We start from the raw sequence: 25,898 nt of genomic DNA on the forward strand, positions 1-25,898 counted from the left end.
CCTTGCTGAAATTTTGAAATTATTTGTGTGACCTTTTTCGAGTGCTAACTTTTCTATATCACAAAACACATACGTTATATTTGTACTTTTTTATGAAAAGAAAAGACAAAAATACCTAAAAGAACACTAGACTAATTCCCATTTTTACTAAAGCCAGTGCACTATTTAGTATTCACACTGATACAATCGGCTTTGCCCAAAATGGTATATGGGATTTCCCCAAATAAGGAATTCCCAATGTCCAATTGATGGGGCTTTTTTCTGGTTATTCCCAGTATCGTATGGAACCTATGTGCCAAATTACAGCTTTTTATTATTTTTGTCCAGGTAAAATCGTAATTCCACCACACTACTCCGAAACATAAAGCCCCCCGAAACTACAATAGCAAAAAGGCCTCGTATTCATTGTCCCGCTACCTCGTATTAAATGCCGTCTTTGGCCTAAGTAAGGCAGACACAAGATTTTGTAGTAAACTCTCATGTTTGGCTTTAAAGAGGTTTGAAGACACGATTTGTATTTTTTTAATTCGTGTATTTCGTTTTCAAAATCTGGTACTTTTCTTTGTCTGATGCTTTGCACCATTGACTTGCCTGGGGCGGCAGCCAGACTGTTAAGTATTTTTTCTGTGCGGGGTTACGCCAGAACAATAATTTTGAAATTTTTGGATAACGTTTCCCGCCAAATCGTGCGCTGAATTTGAAGCAAATGCTTTCGAAAAGGCTTTGTATTCTTTGTTTTGTCTTGTTACCAGAAGTCAGAAGTTTAAATGGTGGAACATTCGCGGAGAACGTGAACAGATAAACAAATTTTGTGCGTGGAATTTTGCGCGGACGGAATGAAGGATAAATAACATTGGATCAAACTTTTCAGTCTAGATCAGAAGGAGAATGGAGATCCCTTCCCGATTTCTTAGGCTCTGGTACTCAGAGTATGTGATATCAAGGCCATGCGCAGATCTAGAAGTAATCCTGATATGATATGGCGGGGGCTTGACACAGGCAATTTATTGCGGACGCTGACGGTTTCATTCTGGAAACTGTGGAGATTTGCTGCTGTCAAGTCATTTTCTCTTCTATAGCTAAGGACCTATTATGAAAGAGGATTTTTGCTAAGATTCGGAAGAAGCTGACTAAAACTGAATAAGCCAAAACTTTATTGTAGAGTGCGAGAGAATTCTAGTTTTATGTTCCCACAGGACAAAATGCAGGCTTCCATGATTCACTACAAATCTTTCCATATATACCAACATAGGCCTAAACCAGAGTGCAATGTATTTTTTATGCGTGGAGAATTATTTTCTGCTGCTTACACTTATGCGGGAACAAATCATGTTGCAGAATAACAAGTTAAAAGCTGCGAAATTCAATTTTTAAATAGTATTCTAAGCCTCGTGATGAGCCCTTGTAGAAATCACATGAAAGTCTGTGTTCCAACTGCGTTTTGCAAAAATTCATGGAAGGGATTTGAGCAAAACGGGAACGCATTCCCCTCACATACCGAAACTTTGCAGTCTGGGGCAGCAGCGGTGCTGGGTGTTTTTATATGTTTGATTTGATCTTTCTTTTAATGTTTGAAAATGGCTTTTAAAAAAACAAACATTTCAAAACAAAGCTTTTTGTCTGACAAACTAGGAAGTAGAGACTACCCAGTCTCCCTGTTGTGGTGTTTTAGGATTATCTTGCTTTGTGCTTTGTGTTTGTTTATTAAGTAAACAATTTCGAAGATTTGATACCAGCAATTGTTTATTTGAGAATTTGTGCACAGTATCCATTGATGAGCCATTTCTTCTTAAAAAATATTGGCTAAAACTTTGTTGTGAGCATAAGCCCTAGAATGCTTACTGGGCTTTGGATCAAAATAGGCCAATCCGAGATGGGAGCACATGACTGTAAAAGATTGCCCATTCAGAGACACTTGCATATAAAAATTATTTATTTATCATACCTTGTATATTCGTCTTTAATTTTTTTTGGTATTTAAGTTATGTCAGTTTCTTTTGTCAGTCAATCCAAGTAGAGTATAAATTATGAATACATACATCTGAAATGCATAACTGCACTGATTTTATAATGAGCCCTATTTTGTGCTATTGCTGTATTAGGATTTGATTTTGGTTTCATAAAAATGGTTGATTTTTATTTTTTGCAATTTTCTTATAGGTTTTATTGCCTGTATGGTTGAGAATTTTGTGATTTACACAGAAACACTACGCAATGATGTAGTTCAAAGCAGAGTCAATTTTTAGTGCTGTAAGATGGGTGTTCATGGACTCTGGCAGCTGTTGCAGCCAGCTGGGAAGCCTATTCCTCTTGAAATGTTGGAAGGGAAGGTTTTAGCTATTGGTATCCTTTCTACACTAGTCATATCTTTGAATATAGTAGGGCTGCTATATTCGCTTATCACTTAGGCTGATAACCTGAAAACCTTAAAATGATAAGGTCACTGTGAAACATGCTATGATTTAAATGGATTGATTCCTTTTCAAATCTTTTTGCTTTGAGAAGCTTCATTCCATGATATTGAATAATTTTCTTATCTGAATAATTCAGTTGGCTTTCTTGGGTGAGTAGTGAGTTGTTTAAGGTTGGTTCCTTTCTTCTCAAGGCCTCTAATTAAGCAAATCAACATAATATTCTTTCACATTCACATACTGTTGCAAATAGAGTATCTATGTTTACTTTAACGTAAATAAGATGTCAGTATCTGGTTGAATAAGGCAGCGAAGGGAATGAGGGACAAATTTGGAAATCCAGTTCATAATGCACACCTTATTGTGATTTTTCATCGCATTTGCAAGTTGCTGTTTTACAAAGTGAAGCCCATTTTTGTTTTTGATGGTGGGGTACCAGAACTGAAGAAGAAGACAATAGTAAGTGTTGTTCTTTCATTTTCATGAATTTTGTAGTGTGTTGTTGGTGTCATTTTTAGGTTTCTGACTTTTAACAGATATTTATTTTATTTAGTTCTAATTGAAGTAGCTCTTTAGGAAATCTTACAGCTATAAAGCATTCCCTCGCACATGCCTGGCTTCCTTAGTAGATCTATTCAAGGTTGTTTGATTATTTGATATTTGGATTAAGCAATGATTTTTGTGTCTTTTGAGTAATTCATTCCTGTTTTTTCCAACCTAAAAGGCTGCCAGAAGAGAGAGAAAAATTGCTGCTGAGGGAAAGGCACACAAGGCAAGTAAGAAAATTCTGCACAACTTTATCAAAGGGAAGGCTCTGGAAACAGTAACAGGAAAGAAAGGGTAAGTAGTCTTGCCAGGTTTTCTCAGAAAAACAAATTTTTGCTTTGGGTGACTGTTTGTATGGTAGAATATAGGTCTGTCTTTATCAGAATATTGTTGCTTGTATATATGTCCATGCAACAGAAGTAAGAAAATGTATGTGGACACTAGATTTTGGAAGAATGTATCGAATCAAAGATAAAGATAAGATAAAGATAAGCTTTTTGCTTCTAGATTCTCACAAAGTGTCCTCTTTCTTTTAAAGAATCTCAAAATGGCAAAAAAGGCAAAAACATCAACCATGTAACTAGAATCTCGTTGTACCCTATGTACTTAGAGTTAAGAATATCATTAAAGGAATCATCCTATTTGGAGCCTAAACTGCCAACTTTCTAGCCCTTAACATCTAACATATAAGCTAGCTTCAAGTTCAGTACACATTTTATCTTGAATTTACCGTTTACAATTAAGTGCAAAGATGAAATCTAACTTTTTTCATGTAAGCTCTTCATCGAATGCAATTTCAATATGTGTGAGTTTTTTGTATAAGTGAGTCACATTATTCCTCAATAGAATGAGGCCCGTAAATTCATCAAGACCAGAAGCTCAAGATCTATTCGAACTTCCACCATTGCCCATTACAAGAGAAAATGTAAGGTAAATCATTCAATACAGTATGGCAGCAGAGAAGAAAACGTCTGTCTGCTATGCTTTTGCTTTTGAATTGCAATACTTTAATCGATTTATTTCTGCAAACAAACTCCAAAGATTTCTTATTTTGTATATAGTCTCTGTATTTCTAAATATGATGTTTTTCTCTTGTGTAAAAAGCAACTTTAAGCAATGTCAAAATTCGTTTCAATGCTTCTAGATGTGGTAATAACAGTATAGAACTGAGATTTCTCAATGAGAAGGAAAAAGTTCAGTTTTGGGAGTATGGCAACAGCCATTTGCCTCCAGGGTGTTGTCATTATTTAGCGGGTTTGTTTATCATGAATAAAAAACTCAATAATGGTTTGCTGGTTATTTGAAGTATAAATATTTCTATCTTAGCCGTTTTATTTTTAAAAAACCGATTATAAAATTTCTTTATTTTGCGTTTTCGTTAGCTCTTCAGAGAGTGATGACAATGTTGATGCAGAGGCAGAATGGATCTCGGGGATGAGAAGTGAAAACGTAGAGGTACGGTAGTCCAAATGTAGAGGCTTCTTGGCGTACGTCCAGGGCTATTCATTGTCTTCAAAGCGATGCATTGTCTGATCACTCTTATCATCTCCTGTCTAATCTCCATCTCCTGTCAATGTAACTTTCATAGGACACATTGGACTCGGAATGGGTTGTGAAACTTCATGGGCAAAATAATTCAATTTATTTTAAAGGCTAGGAAGCTGGCCAGCACTTTGCTTCATAGCTCCTTTCATTGAGTGCAATCAATGGTACTTTTTCTACGATGTTTGATGATTTTCTTTGAAGTTTCGAAAATTATTTCTGAGACTTGAATAGCAATATTAGAAACAACTTGCCTAAAGTTTTCTTTTTTCACTTTCTTCTTGGAATCAACCTTTATTTAAAGAGTATGTCTCATCATATATTCTGTACCTCTGCTTCTAGTATTTGTTTATATCAAATCTCTCCAGCGCTGGATCACTCGGGGCAATATATCATCATGTATGAATGCGAATCGGTTTTATTTGTAGAAAATGCTTGAAGAAATCACAAAAGTCGATATGGATGCAGAGGAATTTAAAACTTTGCCACCTGAAATACAGCATGAGCTTTTGATGGAAATGAAAGACTCGTATAGACGAAGATATAATAGGAGTAAATCACAGCTGATGCCTGAGGTATTGTGCATACGTCTTTCAACTGATGTTATTTTCACTCCACTGTAGACAGTTTACTCTACTGTATTATATTGCCTTGTGATAGCATTAAGCATGAAACTTAGAGTAGCAACTTAGAACATATCCGTTCTATACACCCAAAAGCATGTACAGCTCTGCCTTTACGGTGTCGAGAACTTTATGACAGACGGGTAAACAGTAATTTTTCATTAATTTGCATCTTATATAAAATTTGAGAATTAGCATCTAGCATCTTATAAAATTTCATCTTCAGGATGCACACGACTTTTCAGACTTCCAATTGAAGAATTTATTCCGTCGTGGAAAAATTACTAAAAAGATCGGGGATGTCAGAAAGGAAATGAATTCTAAATCATCTGGTGATATAGGGGAGTTGGAAGAAGAAAGCTACCTGCGAAAGAATATGAAAACATTTGAAGCAAGTCGAGTTGCCTCTGAGGATAAACGACATTACATTTTGCTGAAAAAAGACAAAAAGAAAGGGGAAAATATTTTATTCAGTTCGTCAATAGATATAACAAGCCAGTCGGATATTTATAAAGGAGTCAAGCGAAAAGAACATTTTGAACGCTTGGAAAGAGAACCAATCAAGTTTAATAGTTCGTCTATTGATGGGTTGGGAACTACCGATTTTATGTCTGATACCACGGAAGAAAGTGATTTTGACGAGGAATTCTCATCTAGAGAAGCTGAAAAGTTCAGAATAAGTCAAAAGAAGGAGGTCGAAGGTGACAAATCAAAAGGCAAAGGTAAAGCCGTTGAGTTGATGGGCCAAGAATCAGGGGGCAAATGTGAGCCAGAGAGAAGTTTGCCATTTGTGGAGGATGCCTGTTTGAATTCTCTAGGGGCTATTTCTAATGAAACAAACGAATCGTTCGAGGTTACCAGGTCTGTAAACACAACACATGTAAATAAAAAGTTGGTCAGTTTTCAACCAGAAAGTAGTTCTGACGATGCAGAGAATTTCTCAAATGAAAATGCCAATGATGATTTAAACGCTCCTATTGATGATGTTGCTGCAGCAAAATACACTTATGGGTCTCTCCGTGAGGAGGAAATTGAATCTCAAGTGGTCCCCTCTACGGTACCAAACAGTGCGAAAGCAAGTTTTGTAGTTGAGGATTCCAGTTGTGAAGAATTGGCAACCGTTGAAAAAACAGTAGCTGATGAACTTTCTTCAAATGACCGAAAACCGCCGGTGTTACCTTCAGAAGACCTCCGAACAACACCAGCGACCGTGCCAATTACGGCCAATAAAGGTGATCATTTGGTGGAGGTGGAAGGAGTGCAACCAGATCAAGATGAGGGCTTCGCCAATGATGGTAATTATTTTCATTTAGTAAGTTGCAGTTATTAGCAATGCATGTCATTCTATGCCTGAACTGAATGTTCTCTTAAAATAATGGTCAGATATGGAAAATATAATAAGTGCTCAAGTTTTTAGGCTAATTTGCCGAATCATCCCTCTCATCTAAGCCAACCTTTCACAGCGGCACTATCGGATTCTTGTGTACCAACACCATCCCCCTCCCACTTCCCGATTCACATATTATTTTGTACCTTAAATGCTGAATTTAATATATGGCATTTAATTTTTTTTGATTGCTCAGAATTCTTAAGCACTCGGCTTGCTCTGCATTTCTGAAATCATTTTTCTAACGTTTAGTGGAAAGGTAACAATGATTTTTGTAATTCATTAATAATTTTGTCTTATCAGGCTCAGTGAAGTTTTTCTTTCTCCTCAACAATCCTGCAAGTAAATTCAACTGTTATTTTTCAAGATACTGAAGTGACTCCCGTCTTTTAGATACGAAGGCAACTGAGATGAGAATAGATGATGATTATGAAGATGTATCTGCGATTCCTAAGCCTGAAAACTTTGATAGCAGCAAGAATGAGAAGGATGAAAGAGCGCTTGTCTTGGATAGTGAAGAATTCGACAGATTCAAGAACACTATCCAGGACTGCCAATCTGAGGTAAGATTTTCTTATAGTTTCTGATTCTCTAAAAATACCATAGCCTTTGCTTGATTTAGCACATTAAAACCATACATCTGTGCAGAGGTGGAAAAAGTATCGGAACCTGGGAACATAGTTCCCAGAAATTTTTCTAGATAAAAATGTAGCAGAAAGTTTCACAGAAAATTTTTGAAGTGTTAGAGTAAATGTAAAAATCTGGTGACAAATGTTAAGTCAAATTAACAGAAAGTATTATTTTCAACTCGCCTGTGAGCAGCTAAATTTGAGCTGCCAAAGGACTGTGGGAATTAGTCTCTTTTCATTGGAAAGAAATTCTTGGTGCATATTATTTACATTCGCCATCTCACAGAAATCTTAGCCACTCACGATCAGAATTTTTTTAGCAGCTGAGCTTTCAAGACAAACCATGATTAAAACTGAGAATAATATAGAGACTGGAATCTACTTTTACAGAAAACATTTCTGACACCATGGTGTGAGCAGCATTGATCATAAGTTAATATGCTTGGTTAAATTAATTTGTTGCATGCTAGGACTCCATTTCAACCACATGTTGCTTCTCACTTGTCAAAAGATTAGGCAAAGCCTTCTCCATAAATTGCACCATACAATTCAAATGATTTTGCCCTAACTCTTCTGAAACTATGTTTGGAGATTTTTGCATGGATTTTCCTTTTGATTTTCCATCATGATGATTGATTGAATGAATCAATTTCTAGTTAAAGTTGATTTCTTTCTTATGTGGATTTATGCATTAAATAAAGGCATATCTAATATGTTGAGAATGACAGTTTTGGAACAATAGTCAAGATCTCCGATGTTAAATGACACTGATTATGTTAAGAAGTTGATTGCCTGATAATTTTATGCATTCGATTTAACCTTCTATAGAAATACTTCGAGAGAAAAAAAACAAATTAAGCATCAAAATAAAAACAGATTGAACATTCAAATGAGAAGTATCATACTTCTTAAAACTAAGTTTGCCCTCTTTTATACATCAACCAAGTATAGAGATATAGGCACAAACAGAAAGTTTATTTGTCTACCCCCTAAATCTTGCAGAAGGTTTTGAGCCAGATTCTTAGGTTCCCAGAAAGAAGAAAATTTTTTCCACCTCTGCATCTGTGGAACACGAAGCTTTGCACGTGAAGTAACAATGCGGCAAATGACCTTTTCGAAAACCCAGCAATAAATGTAGTATTCCTAAAGTTCTGGTGATTGTTTATTAAGCCAATCATATAGCTGCTGTCTTGTTAAAAAAAAGTAAAGCAAGTTAAGTTGATAAAACTGAAAAATTTACCTTTGATTTCAAACCAGTCTTTCAATTGAAACAAGGTTTGTTAAAATAATCCAATCCTATGTCCAGCTTCTGCTTTTATCTTTGTTGCCACAGAAAATTTTAGTTCATGTCAGGCCCTTTCTAAAAACTGGGATCTGCTTAAAGTAGATTTATACGAAGTGACTGAAATCGCTTCTGGTTTCTAAACCTCCGTTATGGTGGCAGAATTTCAAAAATCGCAGTACTATGAGCCTGCAAAATGGGACAGGGGCAAATTCTGTAAAACCAGTTGGCCTATTGTTTTCCAATTTGCAAATTTAAACGTATACACCCTAACTTACCTTTACATACTAGAATGAAGTTATCTAGAGTCCTGTCACCTTTACGTCGATATGAAGTTATCTAGAGTTGATCCATTATTAGCAAATAAGTGTTATTTGTTTAAACAAAAGTTTATAAAAGATCTACACACTGTCAAAAGACACCTTCATGTGTCCTCTAACTAAGCGACGTTTTGAATTATTTTAAATTCATTCAATTTGCTTTCCGTACAACCAACATTAACAAGTAGAACACTGTGTGGAAGAAACGTAGGCTCGTCGCCATAGTGGTGCACGGGCCAAAATCAAGTGCGTCAGCGCCGCTATAAAAACTATGGGTGTCAGAATTTGTTTATTTGCAACCATTTAATTAACAGCATAGAACAGCTAACTATTTTGTTAAATAATTACATATAATTCTGCTCATCTAATACTGTAAATCCTGTAAAAGGGGATCTTCAGAGGGGATACAAGCCATTGGGCTAGGGAGGGGGTGCTGCAGACCCCCAACATTTAAAATATTTTTAAATCAACCCCAATCGGACGATTGTCTTCCCTTAGTCCGGCAAAAATGTTGGTAAACTATGGAACTTTTGTCGGGCAGCCCCCATAGATTTTTCCTCCCGTACGCTTATGCCCTCACAGGCAACCCTGGGTGGATTTCCGGAGGTGCACCACTATGAAGACGTGTGGAAAATAAGTAGCGGTCTGAAAAACATCCCTTGTTTCAAAGGATTTTGAATAATTTTCAAGATTTTTCTCAAAGTTTTAATGTTCAACGCTTAACAGGGTGACAGAAGTATTGCAGTTTTATTTATATCAAAAACAGAAGACAACAAATAAAACAATATTTTACCCTCCCTTGAAAATACAGTCTTAAAATGAACGGCTCACTTTTCAATTTCTGCAACCAAAATTCAAGATATTTGCAAAAATTATCGCATGTAAACCAAACAACGCTAGGCAGTAAAAAAAATGAAATGGCGTCAGCAAATCGTTTTCGCGCTTATTTTTGGGAAACCTCGAATTTTATCGCCTCTTCTTCAAACTTTAATACGAGAAGTTCAAAAATCAAGATTCGACTAGTGCACCAACTCATGGCGACAGAACTCTATAACTTTGCCAAACAAAACAGAGAAAGGTCTCTGTTTTGGAAGTTTAAACTCTGTTTGGTTATAAAGGCTCCGCCGGTTTTATATTTCTAGCACTTTTTCTCAAATGATTACTAGCACTAAGCGCAAATTTGAACGCATATACCCTAACTTACCTTTGCATGCTAGCATGAAGTTATCTAGAGTCCTGTCGCCATGAGTTGGTGCATTGTTAGCAAATAAGTGTTATCTTGTTTGAACAAATGTTTATAAAAGATCTACACACTATCAAAAGACACCTTCAAGTGTCCTCTAAACGACGTTTTGAATATACCCTGACATACCCTTACAGCTAGCATGAAGTTTGTTCCTGCTAGCATGAAGTTATCTATAAATTTGCCAAGCAAAATAGAGAAAGTTCTCTGTTTTGGAAGATTAAACTCTGTTTCGTTATACAGACTCGGCCGCTTCCATATTACTAGCACTTTTTCTCTTAGAGGAATGCTGTTTTTCCCTTGACTACGGAGTTACGTTTTGATATTATTTGCGCTTAGTGCGAGTTTAGATTTTTTCTTAGTACCTCTTCTATGTAATAAGACTCGGTTGCTTAAGTTTGCATTTTATGTTAAGAATATTGTCTCATCAGTTGGGTTTTAAAATGTAGCAGGCCAGAGCTTATGATGTGTCCTAAGAGAACGGGGCTAGCTCAAGATCAAGGATCATTTTAACAGGTGTAAGCCGTTTAAAATTATACTTTCATTTTGGTTTAATAAATATTGGATCCACCCTCTGAGAAACTTTGTTGATCGTACTGCGTAAGAGTTTTATTGCATATGTATCTCATATTTATGTTATTTATGGTTGTTTTAACAGGAACAAATAAATGCCGTACAGGATTCTCTGCAACAGGAGCAAAGCGAGCTTCTTAGAGAAAGAGATCGCCAGACACGTGCTGCAGCCTCAGTTAGTAACGAGGAATACACGGACGTGCAGGTAAACGCTTTTTCTCTGTTATGTGATAAGGTTTTTGTTTATGGAAGTGACTTGCCAATTGTTTTTGCGAGTCGAACGCAAAATCCTGCTTAAAATGTATTGACTTTTTGCGACAAGTCATTTTCTCTACCTTTAATAGCTTGAGCGCTTTCATGTGCCTTTAAACTAGATTTTAAGCTTTCATAAACTTTTTAAGCTTAACTAGCATGTCATCTTTCTGTAGTCTTGCCTAGCCTTCAATCTCAGGTAACTAATTCGCACAATCAAAGCCAGTAAGTCACAAATTTTGCTCTTGGGTTTTGATTAAGTTGATACGAGAAATAGTCTGAAGGTGAAAAGATGCCTTGGTCAAAAGCTTGTTTTAAAGGGTGTTTTTTGCCTTCAACTGGTCTCGCAATGGTTTTTTTAATGGGCTTTAGAGATTTTGTGTAAGGCCTGTAACACGCAGTAACCATCTCTGAAACTCGCAATGATTGAGGCCAGGCAAGAGGTCAAACCTAAGACTGCAAAACAAGTGGTAGGCATCGATGTTACACGTTGCAATAACCTTAAAAATGGCCAAGGCCATCGTCACTGCGAGACAAGATGCACGATGATTTACACCAAGCAACACTAGCTCAAAGGAGACGTCTGCTTAAAAGGAAGGGTCACTTAAGCCGAAATAACAATTAATGTTATCATTTGATTGAAGAAAGTTGTTTTGCAATCCAATCATTTTTACTACAAGTATCAGATTACCCTTTGAATTCAGTTTGCATGAGGTAATCTTTGATCACCAACAAATAGCCGAGATGTTATGTATATGCTTTCTCCATTTTTAAAGTAACGAAAAGTACCTCTCATTGATATTATCTTAAAAGTCTTTATTTCTTTTATGTCCTCCGTTCTAGGAATTACTGCGTCTGTTTGGTATTCCTTTTATTACCAGTCCAATGGAAGCGGAGGCGCAATGTGCAGTTCTCGACATTACAAAACAGACCGATGGCTCGATAACTGATGACAGCGACATCTTGTTATTTGGTGGGACAAGGGTCTATAAGAATATTTTCAATCAGGATAAATATGCCGAGCTTTTCTTGATTGAGAATGTCAAGCACGCACTATGTGAGTCACTTTTTTAACATCAAGATTTTTTAACAACATGTTTTGTTTCTAGGACTGACGAAGCGGTAAGGCACCGGCAAGTATCTTGAAACCAATGATATGAATACGACAAAATCGCTAGATATCTAGCTCTATGGTTATTGGCTAAAGTAAAATCACACATGTCGTTAATGGGCAAAAAGTAAATTTCACACAAAAGCTAAGAACGGGAGATTTCCAAGCAGGTGAATATAAACCAAAATAGTTGATGATCTGTCTAGTTTTTAAAGGTAACTTTGTTTTAAAGGTAACCTTTAAGGTTTTCAACCATCTATGTTTATAAACGAGGTTTTGAAATGATACGCCAGCGAGACCGGACTAAGACAGGAGCTGAAAAAGACCATTAAATATGGCCTGAGCACAAGACCATGAGAAACAGGGTGACTAGTGAACTCCGAAGAGCTATCGAGGGCTACTATAGCACCTTCAAATCTGAGAATTCCATAACCCCAAGGAGATGTTGAAAACAATTAATAAAGTCTTAAACAAAAATCAATGTTCAACGATCTCCAGATCTGTTATGTTAGGGACCAGCTTGTCCAAAAACGAAAGGAGATTGTGAAAGCACTTAGTACCTACTACTAGTGCCTCAAAATCGAAATGGAATCTGATGACCCCCGGAAATACCTAATTGATAACGAACCATCCACGGCCCCTTGTTTCGAGTTGCATCCAGTTGATCAAGTTACATCGTGAATGTTAAGTATTGTGGTGGCCTCGTACTTCCACCCAAAGATATACATAAAATCATTTGTGTTGCAGAGAAGACTTTAAGAGTTGCTGTAAGTGGCAAAGATTCTAAAAAAAAGATTGTTTCAAGAAAAAACATAAAATAAATATTGGTAATTATAAGAAATCAGCAACTTGCAGGGAATCATATGTACCTGATTTGGAAAATGAATTACGTTCAGAAGACCTCCATCCAATCAAGATGAGAAAGAACATCGTCGAAAAGTGTGTCGCGAAGTAGCTGCTCAGAAATGAATAACATTACAACAAAAATGTCATTCTTAAAGACATGATAGGTGTCAGGCACCTTTTTTTGTTTCAAGGAATTGACATTTACACATGCTTTTTATTTACGGGAGATAATTGGAACGACTTTTATTGGGACTCTGTGAAATACATTGTCAAGTTGTCATATTGCAAAAAAGCCCAATGTTTTTACATTCATGTACGACTTTTTTGGGATTAAACCAGAAGGCAACCTTCCAGAAAGGGTTAACATTCCCTAGGCCAGAGTTTCCTTGCAAACACTGCATCAAAAAAATATTTCAAGAATTTCTAAAACCCCGTTTACCAGCACAATTCAAGATATAAAACCTTCGAAATGAATACGACTAGCTAATAAAATACTATTCACCTTTAAAAATGATTAAGATCTTGCTTTTTTCATCTAACCAACTCTTATGCCAAATCGTACCATATTTTTGCCTATTTACCGCTTCAATCAGTTTGCCTCACACTCCATTCAGTTCTGTTTTTCCTTTCATCAACATCGCTTCTTTATAATAAGACCGAATTTCAGTTCTACTCCTGTCTTCATTTCTATTGTCCAAAACGAGCTTAGAAAGATTTAACTTATTGTCAATTTTGGAACAAAATTGTTATTCACAAGTTGCCCAGGCAGAGTGAAAATTAATTAAAAGTCTTTGGAATTATTGTGATAGAGCTCAACCTTGCACAATAGTCTCAGCAAAGTTGCATTTTTTCAGAAGTTATTTTTATTAAAGATTGGAAGAAAAAGCTTTGAAAAGATAGACATCAGTCGTACATGAAAGTCATATATTCAAAGCAAATTTTAAAAGTGACATAGACTGAAAATTAAAGAAAGTTCTCATCTATACGAAATAACAATTCTTTAAGGAGAGTAGCTATGACGTTTCATGATGATTTTTGTTACAGTCGACTGTGTATGGTATGCAGGCACTGTTTATACTTTAAATTCGCGTGATATTAGATGATATCAAGTCTTTCTAATGAGTAACAAGGATCAAATCATTGGCCGAAATGATTAAGTAAACCATTTTAATTAATAGACTTTGAAGATGAATTATTTTAAAGATATGCTCGAAAATCATCTTCTTAAAACTTTTAAAGTCATGAAAATCATAAAACAGGGCATTTTTAATGATTTCCACGAGAGGGGAATATAACTGAAGGGCCCCAAATTCTTAAAGTATTAGTCTGCCACAAAGACAAATGTCGATTGCTTATCACTGAATTGTCACTGATATCCTCACGAAAACTGATTTTAGATATATTTATACAACAGAAGCATTCTAGGAGCATATATACAATCAGGCAAGTGGTTGTATGTTGCAAAGTTTGAGTCCAAACGTTCTGTACTTAATAAACGAACCAATTGATTGCTGTGCTCAGGAGGGCCAACTCTTAACACTTTTTATTTCAACTTGTGGATCATTATATGCGTACACCATAAGATGCATTAAGAAATTCCAATACTTTTACAACAAGTCGCTGCTTTGCACTTCTTTGTTACACCTGCTTAAGGACAGCGGCCTGACATAGAGCTCCATGCTTTATCATTTTCCTTACGTCGTATTGCTTCTTTGTTTCTAGATGATTTCAAGTGATCTCATAATTAAGTAAACCTCATAATTAAGAACCCCCAAGAGGCTGAAATTTGCAAAGGTTCTTATATATATGAAAAAATATGGTTTTTAAAATGGCATTTTTACACAGGCAAATTAAACCAGCTTAGAGTAAATCAGGTTGTGGTATATTGCATTCTAATTGGACAATCTAACAACATAAATTAATTTGATTGGTTGAAATTTAACATGAAAATCAAAGCTAGTCTATATGTGTCCGTTAAAGTTCTTTTGGTGGAAAACATTGTTAATGTGTGCAAGGCCTGTACGTATATAAGAACCTTGTTAAGAACCTTTTACATTGGAATGTAAAATAGCAGCCTGTTAATTGAAAACCGATTGAGGCTGACAGAAAAAAACCTAGGTTCTTTTGTGCGGGTTTCTACTGTATTGTTGGAATCTGCCTCTTTTACTGTGCAACTGACTTTATACTTGTCGGTAAAATCTTCTGTTAGAAATTCTGCTGTGGGAGCATCCTAGAAAGCACTTTCTTATCTTTAAAACTTGCATCTGTGCCTAACAGATAACTTTCTTTCATAGCGTCAAAATTGCATTCACTTCACATTCACTCCTAGCACTGTCATTCGTCTTTTCAACAGGTTTTAAAAGCTGTTGTTGGTGATCTTCTGTGTTTTTGTTTGAGCTGGCAAATTGGAATAGCCCCATTTTGACTAAGGCTACTGGGTTAAAAGTCCAGTTTTTCCTTCACTGCTGTGACAAGCAAAAGGACAAATTTCCCACCAATCAGTACGTTAAAATACAATTAGAAATCTGTCCTAAGGCATAATCAAGGGAGATTGCATGAAAATCGACCAAAACTAAACTATCATCAAAGATAAGTTTTGACAAGTTTTATTTTGCCTACATCTTTTCTTTTCCTAATTTGATGAGCGTGCAATTCAAAGAATCTCTTCAGTTTTTGTTTCATCATTTTTGGTCCCTTTACGAGTGACGAGCAAACGACTCTGCCAGGCATGCATTAAGGAAATATTACTATGGATTGTATTGCACTAGGTATTATGTTTTGTCTCAATTTCACGCAATGTACAGCTTGCTTAAGGTTTCATCTCTATGGCTTTACCGCGTCAACAGCCAGTTGCGTCACTTGCATGTTTATACACAGACTTTGAATAAATGAGTACAACTTTTAAGCCTTTTTTAATTCTACAAAGCTGCGGATATGTTCCTTATTGTTAAAGCAACTGCACCTTGGTCAGTTGATATAACAAAGCTTTCTTGTTCAAACAAAGGTTTTCTTGGTAATAAAAGCTCCTAGTGTTCACGTCGTAGATTTCTTTAAATCAATCCTCAATTAAACATTTAATATTTAATGACCTATTCTCTCTGTCTATTTTTAAGGCCTGTATGAATGACTTTATTTCTTAACTTTGATAATCTCTTTATTACATAGCTCTGGTGATATTTAAGAGGTTTAGGCCATGTTTGAAAATTTAAGTTTAACTTGTGCAAGAATCAAGAATTTTTCTGTGATGGTCAGTGGTGTGTACTGTATCAGCATATGGCTAAACACCGGTGTTTAAATATGCAAGTAGAGACGAGAAGTTGTTCCTAACTTTGGAATGTACAACAATGTTGCAATTCTTTTAAAACAAATCCCCTCCTTAAATATATTTACCCCTCCTTAAAAAGTCGTTATAGAATGTTGACTCGTACAGCCTTACTACAATCTTTTCAAACTTTTGTCATTTATCGTTCCAAAATGAGACTAATGCATATTTAACTTAATGAGACTGTTTTAATTTCCGTGAAGGAATAATAAATACCGGAAACCAAAATTGCAGTAGAAATATTTTCAGGCAAAGGATTAACATGGTTTTTTCAACAGGGGTTGCTGCCCATTTGAAGGAGCAAATTTCTAAAATATACCTTCTCTCATCTTGGTGTTTGCGTTGTTTGTGTTTTTTGAAAAGGGACGTATTCCGAGAACATGCACGCTAATCAATGTTGTACGTACAAATCTCGTTATCCCTCAGCAGCTATCATAAGATGAATTTTAATCTTCAATCGTTTTAGAGACATTCTCTAAAACACTATAAGATTGCTTGAGAGAAAGGACGATGATTGAGTTTAACATTTCTTAAAACTTTTATTTCTTTCCAGTTCTTGACCGCGAAAAAATGATTGCTCTCGCTTACCTGACTGGCAGTGATTACACGGAAGGAATTCACGGTAAAAACTGGAGTTTTTTATGATGTGCATGTAACTATTAGAACAGTGAACTGGGGAACTCTTAGAACTGAGATAGTGAACAGAAGCGGGGGGTGGGGGGGGGGGGGTGTAGACTTTCCTTTATCCTCTTCGTGTTATATCTTGATTCAGTCCCTTTCGGAGTAGGATGCGGATGAAAAAAGAAACGCTTATCCACTCAGTTTTTTCTTTTGCTTTTCCTTCTGCAAAAACAGTTTACCAAAAGGAAAGTGACTTAATCCTGATCATCATGAAAAAGCCTATCGAAGAAGCAAAGAGGAATTGGTGGTTCAATTATGTGGCAATTTGGCAACTTTCCTCTTTTAAATGATTGAAAAAAGAAATGATATAATATATATTTGTTGATTATACAAATGGCCAATGTACGAAAATGCCTACATTCATCCAGCTATTTGTTGTAATGTAATTACCTGATGAGTTGAATTTTTTTAAACTTGTGTGTTTTATACCTTTGCAATACCTTTGCAATACCTTTGCATTCTGGTTCCAACCGTGATTGTCAAATTATATTTATAACAACTCATCGTTTTACGTTAACTTGCTGCTTCGTTTTGAACTGTGCTCCAGTGTCTCCATATTTTCTAACTTTCCTCGTGTTCCGCCCCTGATCTCCCTACATGTCCCCCGTGTTTCACCCCTGTTCTCCATACATGTTCCCCGTGTTTCTCCCCTGTTCCAACTTGACCTTTATCCAATCTGATATCTAATATAATTTCCTTGTAAGATTTAAGGGTAGATTGAGACTTAAGCTTTCCTTATCTTATCGAGTCTTGCCTTCGTTCGCCAAAAAAAGGTTATCATTAAATTCTGCAGATCAAACACAATAGCTTCTACTATTTGAAGCTTCTGCTATTTCTGGGTGTGAATTTATCGGAATTAAGTTATAAGTTTCTGATCGCTTTTGATGGACACTAGGGGTACTATCTTACCCTTGTTGGCTGACGCCCTTGAAAATTAAGCTTTTGTTTTGAAATGGTCTTTTCGATTCATAAAAATACTGTCCCTTCATCTGAAAGTGTGACAGTTCTGAAATAGTTCATCATTTAAACTATGTTTTATTTTTTCAAGGTATTGGTGTTATTACTGCAATGGAAATTCTTCAGGAATTCGGTGGCGAACCAATGCAGGCTTTGGCAAGACTCAAGTATGTTCAAAATTTGTTAAGCCGCATTTGGTGTTGCCCCTTATTTTATCTCTTAAACAACTTGCGGTATACTATTGCGACATCAAGCATGCGGCTGGTGCTGAATTTCGCATACGGCGATCAGCTGTTTAAGTTCTGAGGGCTAGGGTATGAATTCAAAGCATCACATGAGAAAATTAACCAAAACTTAAACTTAGTGATATCATGTATTTAAGATAAACACTAGAGTGATCAGGACTCAAGTACTAACGGGGTAAGCAAAAGACAACAAGACTATCAAGCATTGAAAATTGTTTTATAATCTAGGATAAAAGTCAAAGTCAGCCAAAGTAAAATAATCGTTTATGTGAAGTTTCTTTAAACAGGATTATCATGCTTTATCATGCAATTATTCAAGCAAATGAACAAGATTTCCAGAGATAACAAAAGATTTTCAGTTGCCAATTCTGGAGAATGTATTTACTTCATCGTTTTCGTGGAGATTTGTCAATTTCTGGTTCATTTGCTGGAGGAAAAATGAGAAGCTTTTATGATTCTGACAGGAGGTTAACCACAATCGCAGCTGTAAGATTATCAAAAGTAGGCCAATGCTACAATAGTCGCATTACCATTTGGAAATAGGATAGTCAAACAGTTTAATCAGATAGAAATTGACGTTCTTTCAATATGGTTGATACAATGGAAAAAGGAGTTTGATTTTTCATATTTGGAATGCATTTAAAAGAAATAATTAGTGCTACATAAATATATTGAGTTGATTACACGTTGGTGAGATGATCACACAAACAACTTGCCGTGGCAAATCCAACATTACCATAAATAAGGAAAGTAGTCAATGAAGAAGGTGCTCTTACATAAGGCAGGAAATTTCCCTAATAAATATTCTCATACAAGAAAGGCCAAGAAATGAGCAATGGGAAATTTTAATACTGATTTCTACTCATTGAGTAGAGCAACTGTTAGTAATCACGCCTGTGGATAAAACAGAACTTAGCTCTTATAAAAACCACTCGTACACTGTCCTTTGATCTGTCATGGCTGACAGTACATTTTTAGCCTGAATGGGCTCCTTTTTTTGCCTATGAAGAAAATCGTTTGGTTTTAACCCCCACGGAGAAAATTTTATACTTTTCAAATGATTTTTATGGTTTCTGTTTCCTCCCCAATCCTTTTTTTCGCTCTGTAGAATTTCAATTTTGAGTCCTTCTAGGTATGCATCCAACCCAGCATATTTTCACAGAAATAAGATCCTGACAATCAGGTCTACAATTAGGAGCTGTCTAGTCTCCATACTGCTCGACCTTATGACGTAATTAGTTTACCCTAAACCTAACCCTAACCCTAAACATAAACATAAACCTAACCCTAACCCTAAACCTAACCCTTTACTTGAAATAATTAATCATACTAATTTATGACTATTAATCATGCTTATTTATGACTATCAGATCGAGCAGTATGGTAACTAGACAATTCCCTACAATTAGACTTTCCCATACAATAATACAATTTGGCCTCACCCTTTCTAAACCTCTCTCTCAGTAATTTTCAGATTTTGTGTACGCAGTTATGGAAAAACCTAAAAACACTCTAGACTGTGGCAGCCACTGTGTCTCCGTCGTGTATTTGAATGTGCCCTATCCTTTGCTCTAATTTTTGCTTGGCTATCTATTCAGAATCTCCACAATTGTGTTTAAAACATTAAAGTTTAACGTTTCACTGTAGAGCTTCAATGCCACTCAACATGTCAAGACATGTTGCTTCATAAAACTTCTGCAATTGTTTTGACTTTGCTTCGTAAAAACCGTTCTTTTCATGATAAATATCTAGAGCTGTTTTGTGCTTTTGAATCCAGTCTTTTGTCTCGCCTCTTTTGATGTGTTTTCTTTTCATTTGACAACTCGCTTTCTTTTCTTTCAACTGTATTTCAAGATCTTTTGTGATATTAAATTTCCAGATTTTGTCTGCATTTTAAGTCACTGATGAACGCGTTCTCCCTTTTGTTTACTTTTCAGACGTTGTTATTTTGGTTTCCTTCTCTTTTGTTGACTTATTAAAATAAAGCATTTGAAGAAAATTAAACCTGTCAGTTACATAATTCCTTCACCTGGCATTTTTATCAAGATATTTACCAATTGTTCAAACATAACGTTCACAAAACTTATCAGCAAATATATCAACCTCCTTCACCGCGCCTGAATTTTTAACATGATTTGTTTAATTTAGAATTTACCGTCCCGACTTCAGCTTAATACCTAGATTTTTCAGGTAGTAATAAATTTTTGTTTAATCTTACAAGCGCGCGTGTTTCTGTTGATCCTTGAAGCTTTTTATGCCGGCCAATTTTGTTGGGGAGCTAATTATCTTTTAAGAGAAAGATCTCACAGCAAGGAGAAACAGCAGTACTTTTTATGATTATGATGTGACCGCGGAAGATGAGTAGCGCGAAGGATGTGCAATGCAAGTTGTAGGGCAAAAATTGTTTCCTTAGACCCCGTTTACACGAAAGCGGATCCGAACCGGATCGGATCCAAAAGAGTACGGATAGGCCTTGCGTTTACACGGGAACTGGTGGATCCGTATACTTTTGGATCCGCTATCCGAACACTTTTGGGATTGCTTTCAGAGGTGATCCCGTATGGATCCGATCTGGACCGAATCCCGTGTAAACGGGTGGATCTGGTCCAGATCGGATCCGTCTACGTTATTTGTCGAAAGTGAGACTGAATATTCTTTCAATTCAAGGTAGTTTGAATATGTTATCCGTGGCTTTTTGGCGCCAGAAAACCGAACATCAAGTTGATAGACTACTGTGTTGAAGAATTATTACGAAACTTTGACGATATGCCGTCGTACTTTGTCCTTATATTTTCTCAATCCTGTCCACTTGCAAGCTTTGCAGTTTTGTAGTCCAATACTACTTTTAAAAGTAGCGCAGTTTTTTCTTCAGTCCACGAAAATTTACCCTTTTTAGCGTTACATCCCTCCATGTTCAGGTTGAACTGTGTTTTGATCACGCACAAAGTTCTGAAAACGTCATATACGCGCCAATTTTCGAAGAGCGCATGCGCGTAACCAATTGAATTCTGGATCCATTCCCGTGTAAACGCAAATGGTCCTGGATCGGATCCCGTGTAAACGCATTGCCATTTCAGGGATCGGATACTTTTGGATCCGATCTGGTCCAGGTCTCGTGTAAACGGGTCTTAGAGTAACATTCCAAAGACACCAGGAAATCAGTCGTGAGGCTACGTTCCCACATCATCGAGAACGAGTGAGTCTGGTAGTACATCGGCGCAAATCGCTCAATCTTCCATCAACCTCTGGCAAAAAGAGGACGCTAACTGAATTTCCGCAAAGCCCGGATTGTAATTGATTTGGGGGATGGAATAGACGTGAAAAATATCCTTTTCCTAATTATGAGCTGATGCACCATTCAGGGTGCGCGGATGGGGAAGAACGAACGGTATACTTGTTATGAAGTTCAGAAGAAGGAGCCTCTGATGCACCTTTGAATACCTCCAGTCCAACCAAGAGAGTAAAAAGGCCATGAAACCAAACGGTCGACCTTAGCATTAGTTTCAGTTTGCCAAACCGGAGTGAAATTCACTAAAGTGACAACCACTCTGATGTAGTTCTGTTGATATTCTTCCTTGTTTAAACGAAGGTAGTTTCATCCAACAGGCCTCAACAGGACTGTCTTGGTTGTCTGTTGGCATCATGAATGCTCCTCTAAAAAAGCTCCTCTGCCAAAAATGCGAGATAAACTTTTTCTTGCACTTGAGCTCCTAAATCCGAGGTCGTGTAACAGGGGCATAAGTTGGATTGAAAGGTAACTTGGAGTTGTGTATCTGAAGCTTCTGTTTGAAGAGAAATCCAAAGTGAACAACAATCCGAAATCAAAACCAAGTGATTTTCAGTCAGGCGTCGTGTAGCCTGGACTTAAGTCCAGACCCGGACCCAAGCCCGAAATTCGCGCTTAACACGATCTTCGGGCAGCTGCACGCTTATATGTAGCATTATCTTTTTTTTCAATTTTCTAGGAACTGGTTTGAGGAGGTTAAAGGTGTGGACGAGATAGACTTTTTTCAAAAAGATTCAAAGCTAAAAGCCAAACTGGTATGTTTAGAATTCATCCTTTCAACTTAACATGACACAAACTGGATTTGAAGGGAAGTTTTCTAAGCAGGAAGCAAGAAACTAAGTATTTATTTTATCCTTTTCTGTCTATTTGTTATCACCCGATGTGAAGATGAGGGAAGACGGGGGGTGGCGGTTTTCTCATTTAGTGAAGTTTTAACTTTAGGTGTTCTTGGGCTAGAGTGTTTTGCCTGCCTGATGTTTTCCTCGCTTTGTATTTGACTCCTAGCAGTTCTAAAGACGAACATCCTTTTTAATATTTGCTATCAATGATTTTGGTTAACATCGTATATGGAAATTCTGCTTTCTTTATCAATAGACATATTTAGATTGATTTCATCACGGTACATGTATTTCATATTTTGATCTGGTCCATTTTTATTAATTTTGTCAATTTTTCAACTAATCTCCTTAAATTTCGTTGACTGACGGCATAAAAATAATCTCATTATACTTGAAACTTCTCTTTGAACATAGCGCACAGTGGACCTTCCCAAGTCATTTCCAAACCCTCAAGTCTGGAATGCATACATCAACCCAACAGTCGATCCCTCGGACGAGCCATTTGAGTGGGGTAAGCCTGACCTGGATTCAATTAGAGAGTATCCTTTTCGATCATTTATTAGGCCTTAGATTTTAGAAACTACGCTTCGCGCTTCTTAGATCGAAAAACACTTTTTTGTAAGGTATTGGAGAAAATACAAGAAATTTATCCGATTTTATTGGAAAAATTGTGGAACGATGATCACTTTTACTTTAAAAATGATCAATAAATGTGATTTTATCGAAAGATGGACAGTGGCAACATGATGCCAAAAAGTAACCCAGTTGACAGGCATTTCCGTTGTTGAAGTTGCAATCTATAGATTTCATTGGGCCCCCACCTAGATCACTGCATCAATCAACCCTATTCGCCTAGCCAACACCACCCTTCCCCAAACTGACTCAATCCACTGACCGCTTGCTATTTTGAAAAGTCTTACTGCTACCTCATTCCCAATGTTCCATTGGCGCATTGCTCTCTACACTGGCGACTTTAGGGTTGTGTTTTGAAGCAAAAGTTTATTGAAGAAATCGGAAAATATAAAAGTTTCATCATCAAGTCATCATTTAATCATAAGGGAACGTTTCCTTAACAAACCGCAGATATGCTCGTTTGAAGTTTGCTTGGCCATCTTCACGCACAGACGAAATCGTTCTCCCACTCATGAAGCAGCTTAATTCTACTCAGGTAGGTTTTTCATTAACTGAAAAAGATGGCATTTTTTTTCAAAAAAAGCTCTAGTTTGGTGCGCCAAATAAAAGTTTAGTCTTTCATTGGCTGGTTCTAAGTTACGGACATAACAGAGACCAGAGGCGTCTAGAAAGGTTCTAATTTATACCCTAGTTCTACGCGCCTAAATGTACTGAACAAGGTGCAAGGAGAATTCATCCCCACTTGGGAGTAAAATTGCTTCCCCCGATTTTAATTTTAAGCTAGATCTTTTTTTAAATCTACTTTAAATATTCATATATTCGCTTGAGAGACTTGACTGCAAGCTCCTGGGTTCAATGTCTTGAAATTGTGTTACCCCTCTCCCACAAATTTTGTAGCAACTATTCGGTAATTTAGCACTTGTCGGTAGATGTTGATTGAAGTTCTCGGATGGTTTTTGTTGCAGTTAAACCTCTTTTTCTTCTTCTTTGGTCTTAATCCCAGATTGTTTTAGGATTAAATTCCAGACTGCACAATGAATAATGCCCTGGTCAAACGATCCAACATCTCGCCCAAAATTTTATCGCGCAGATAGAAAAAAGGACTGGGTAGACGGCCGCACTGAAGGATGCACAGATTGGCGATATTTCGATCCGAGAAACAAAGGCAATTGCCACTTTCTCTATATTTTTTATCCTTCAAGAAAACCGATGGCATATTTTTTCACTGTCATCAGGGTCCTTCAGGGCGAGAGTCGCATCTCTTATCAAAACGATGGCCTTAATTTCGCCCCCCCCCTCCCTGCACTTTCTTGTAGCTCCTCTATGCTACTGCCTCTTGATTGACGCTTGATGCCTCTTCTTAGACACCTTTCGTCACATTATCCATAATGATAGTGTAATTAGTTGTAAGCAAAAGCTAATGTCGAAACGAACGAAAACAACCCGATAAATCAAAACAATACGATGATTGAATTTTAGCGCTCTTTAACCAAATGCGCTTGCGTAGAGTTAGCAACGTTGGTAAAGTTTGATTGCATACCTCACTTATTCTTTAGAATCAAACCAGCCTTAGACGTTATTTCACGAACATTCAACAAACTTCAAACCGTACAGTATCAAGCAAACGACTGCAGCGTACCGTAAACTTAATGCGGGCCGGCGTGTGTGGCAATACAGAGCACGAGCCATCCGCGGCCAGGCCCAAGGCAACAGTTACACTGACCGGAGCTGATGAAGGTCTTAGCAACTCTTTGTCTTCAGCTGATGGTCCTTTGCCATTGACTGATGATCTTGGATCTGAAGCAAGAAACGTCTCGGGTATTTCAAGAAAAACATCGTATAAAAAGCGACGTGTCCCTACAGTTTTAGAGTTCAGAAAGAGGGTCAATAAATCAAAACAAACGACACGTGGACGAAAGAAAGTAAGAGTCCCAACTGTAAGAAGCAGTGAATTGCCGAAGAAAAGTCAAGTGGCACGTCATGTATTAGATCTCAGTGGCAGCAGTTCTGATTCAGATTAATGGCATCGTGTTTGCCATTTGTTTTACCAACAAGGATTGCCAATAATGTATGTAGAATTTTTTAAAGAAGTGGTTTACAGGGGAATTGGTTTGGACAAAAGTTTTTATACTGTATTTCAAAATGGCATGTCGTCGCTTTATTTTCGCTATCTATTGGTTTTCTAACCAGCCCATTGAACTTCACGGGGCGAATTCGATGTGTCAGTAGAAAATCAGCCTAGTAGTTTGGTTCCTAGCCAACACATTATTCCCGAGCAAGGCCGCATCGAATCTTGCCAATTTGATTTTGTATAAGAAGTACTTAAAAAAAGTTTTAAAATATCCTAACCTAGACTCTAGCAATGATGTAGATTGAAAGATCGGCCTTCATTTAGAAAATAAATCATTTCTGACAACGTCAATTTTTGAAGAATGTCCTAGCCTATAGTTTTGGAAAATAAACAAAAATTATCGATGTATAAGTTTTCTACATACTAGCTTCAAATAAAGCTTCAAAGGGCATGAAGAAGATCCTTAAACGAGAAAGAACGCTTTCTTTGAACTTTCATATTTGGAAGAAAATTCAAGCCTGTTATGACGGCAGGCAAGGAAAATGATAAAAAATTAACGGTTTTTTATGGTAAAAAGAAATGATTAAAATTCAAAGAAAATTGTCATAAACAGCATAACGATGCAGTTTTAAAAAGGATCGATGCAGTTTAGGGAAAAATACTCACAGGAACCCAAATTTGCAGAAAGCAAAGCTTAGATACTTTGTACAGCACAAAAATCAGTGGATTATATCGAAAAGACACAATATAGAAAAAGTAGCATAGAATAAAAATACTTTTTCGGATCAAATTGCGCAGTTTCATCCAAGTTTCTTGGTAATTTCTGCAAGAAGGCTGATGGGCTTTTGAAAAAAGGCCTAGAAAGTTATGACAAAACATTTTGACAAAGGAAGGAAGGGCTTCTAAATAGCGATTCATTTTTAAATGCAATATGTTGAATACTAGTTTGTTTCTCGAGAATTGTTTCTTGGATTCATTTTTTCGCAAGCATTGTTTAAAATTATCACTTTGAAGAACTTGAAAAAATCAAAGATTAACAGATTCTTTAATCTTAGTAACAGATTCTCTGATCTTGGTAACAGATTCTTTATTCTGCAGT

General features: G+C 36.6%; 1 protein-coding gene across 2 annotated transcripts; it reads left to right on the plus strand.

Moving 5' to 3' along the window:
• Nucleotides 1-405: 405 nt before the first annotated feature.
• LOC135684816 (DNA excision repair protein ERCC-5 homolog) lies at nucleotides 406-24,876 on the plus strand. 2 transcript variants are annotated; one of them, XM_089114733.1, is made up of 17 exons: nucleotides 406-497; nucleotides 2,161-2,343; nucleotides 2,695-2,870; nucleotides 3,136-3,251; nucleotides 3,804-3,887; nucleotides 4,340-4,412; nucleotides 4,928-5,074; nucleotides 5,349-6,417; nucleotides 6,903-7,072; nucleotides 10,642-10,761; nucleotides 11,652-11,865; nucleotides 16,641-16,709; nucleotides 17,817-17,892; nucleotides 21,936-22,011; nucleotides 22,510-22,634; nucleotides 23,179-23,263; nucleotides 24,285-24,876. In XM_089114733.1, the coding sequence occupies exons 2-17, from the start codon at nucleotides 2,256-2,258 to the stop codon at nucleotides 24,747-24,749; spliced, it is 3,153 nt and encodes a 1,050-aa protein (XP_088970859.1). In that variant the 5' UTR covers nucleotides 406-497; nucleotides 2,161-2,255; the 3' UTR covers nucleotides 24,750-24,876. The 2 variants fall into 2 exon arrangements, with proteins under 2 accessions (XP_088970859.1, XP_088970860.1); XM_089114734.1 differs by lacking the exon at nucleotides 406-497 and having other exon boundaries at nucleotides 1,577-2,343.
• Nucleotides 24,877-25,898: the final 1,022 nt, after the last annotated feature.

The sequence above is a fragment of the Rhopilema esculentum genome, chromosome 21 (genome assembly GCF_057945365.1).
Source record: "Rhopilema esculentum isolate cy_ngs chromosome 21, ASM5794536v1, whole genome shotgun sequence".
NCBI lineage: Eukaryota > Metazoa > Cnidaria > Scyphozoa > Rhizostomeae > Rhizostomatidae > Rhopilema > Rhopilema esculentum.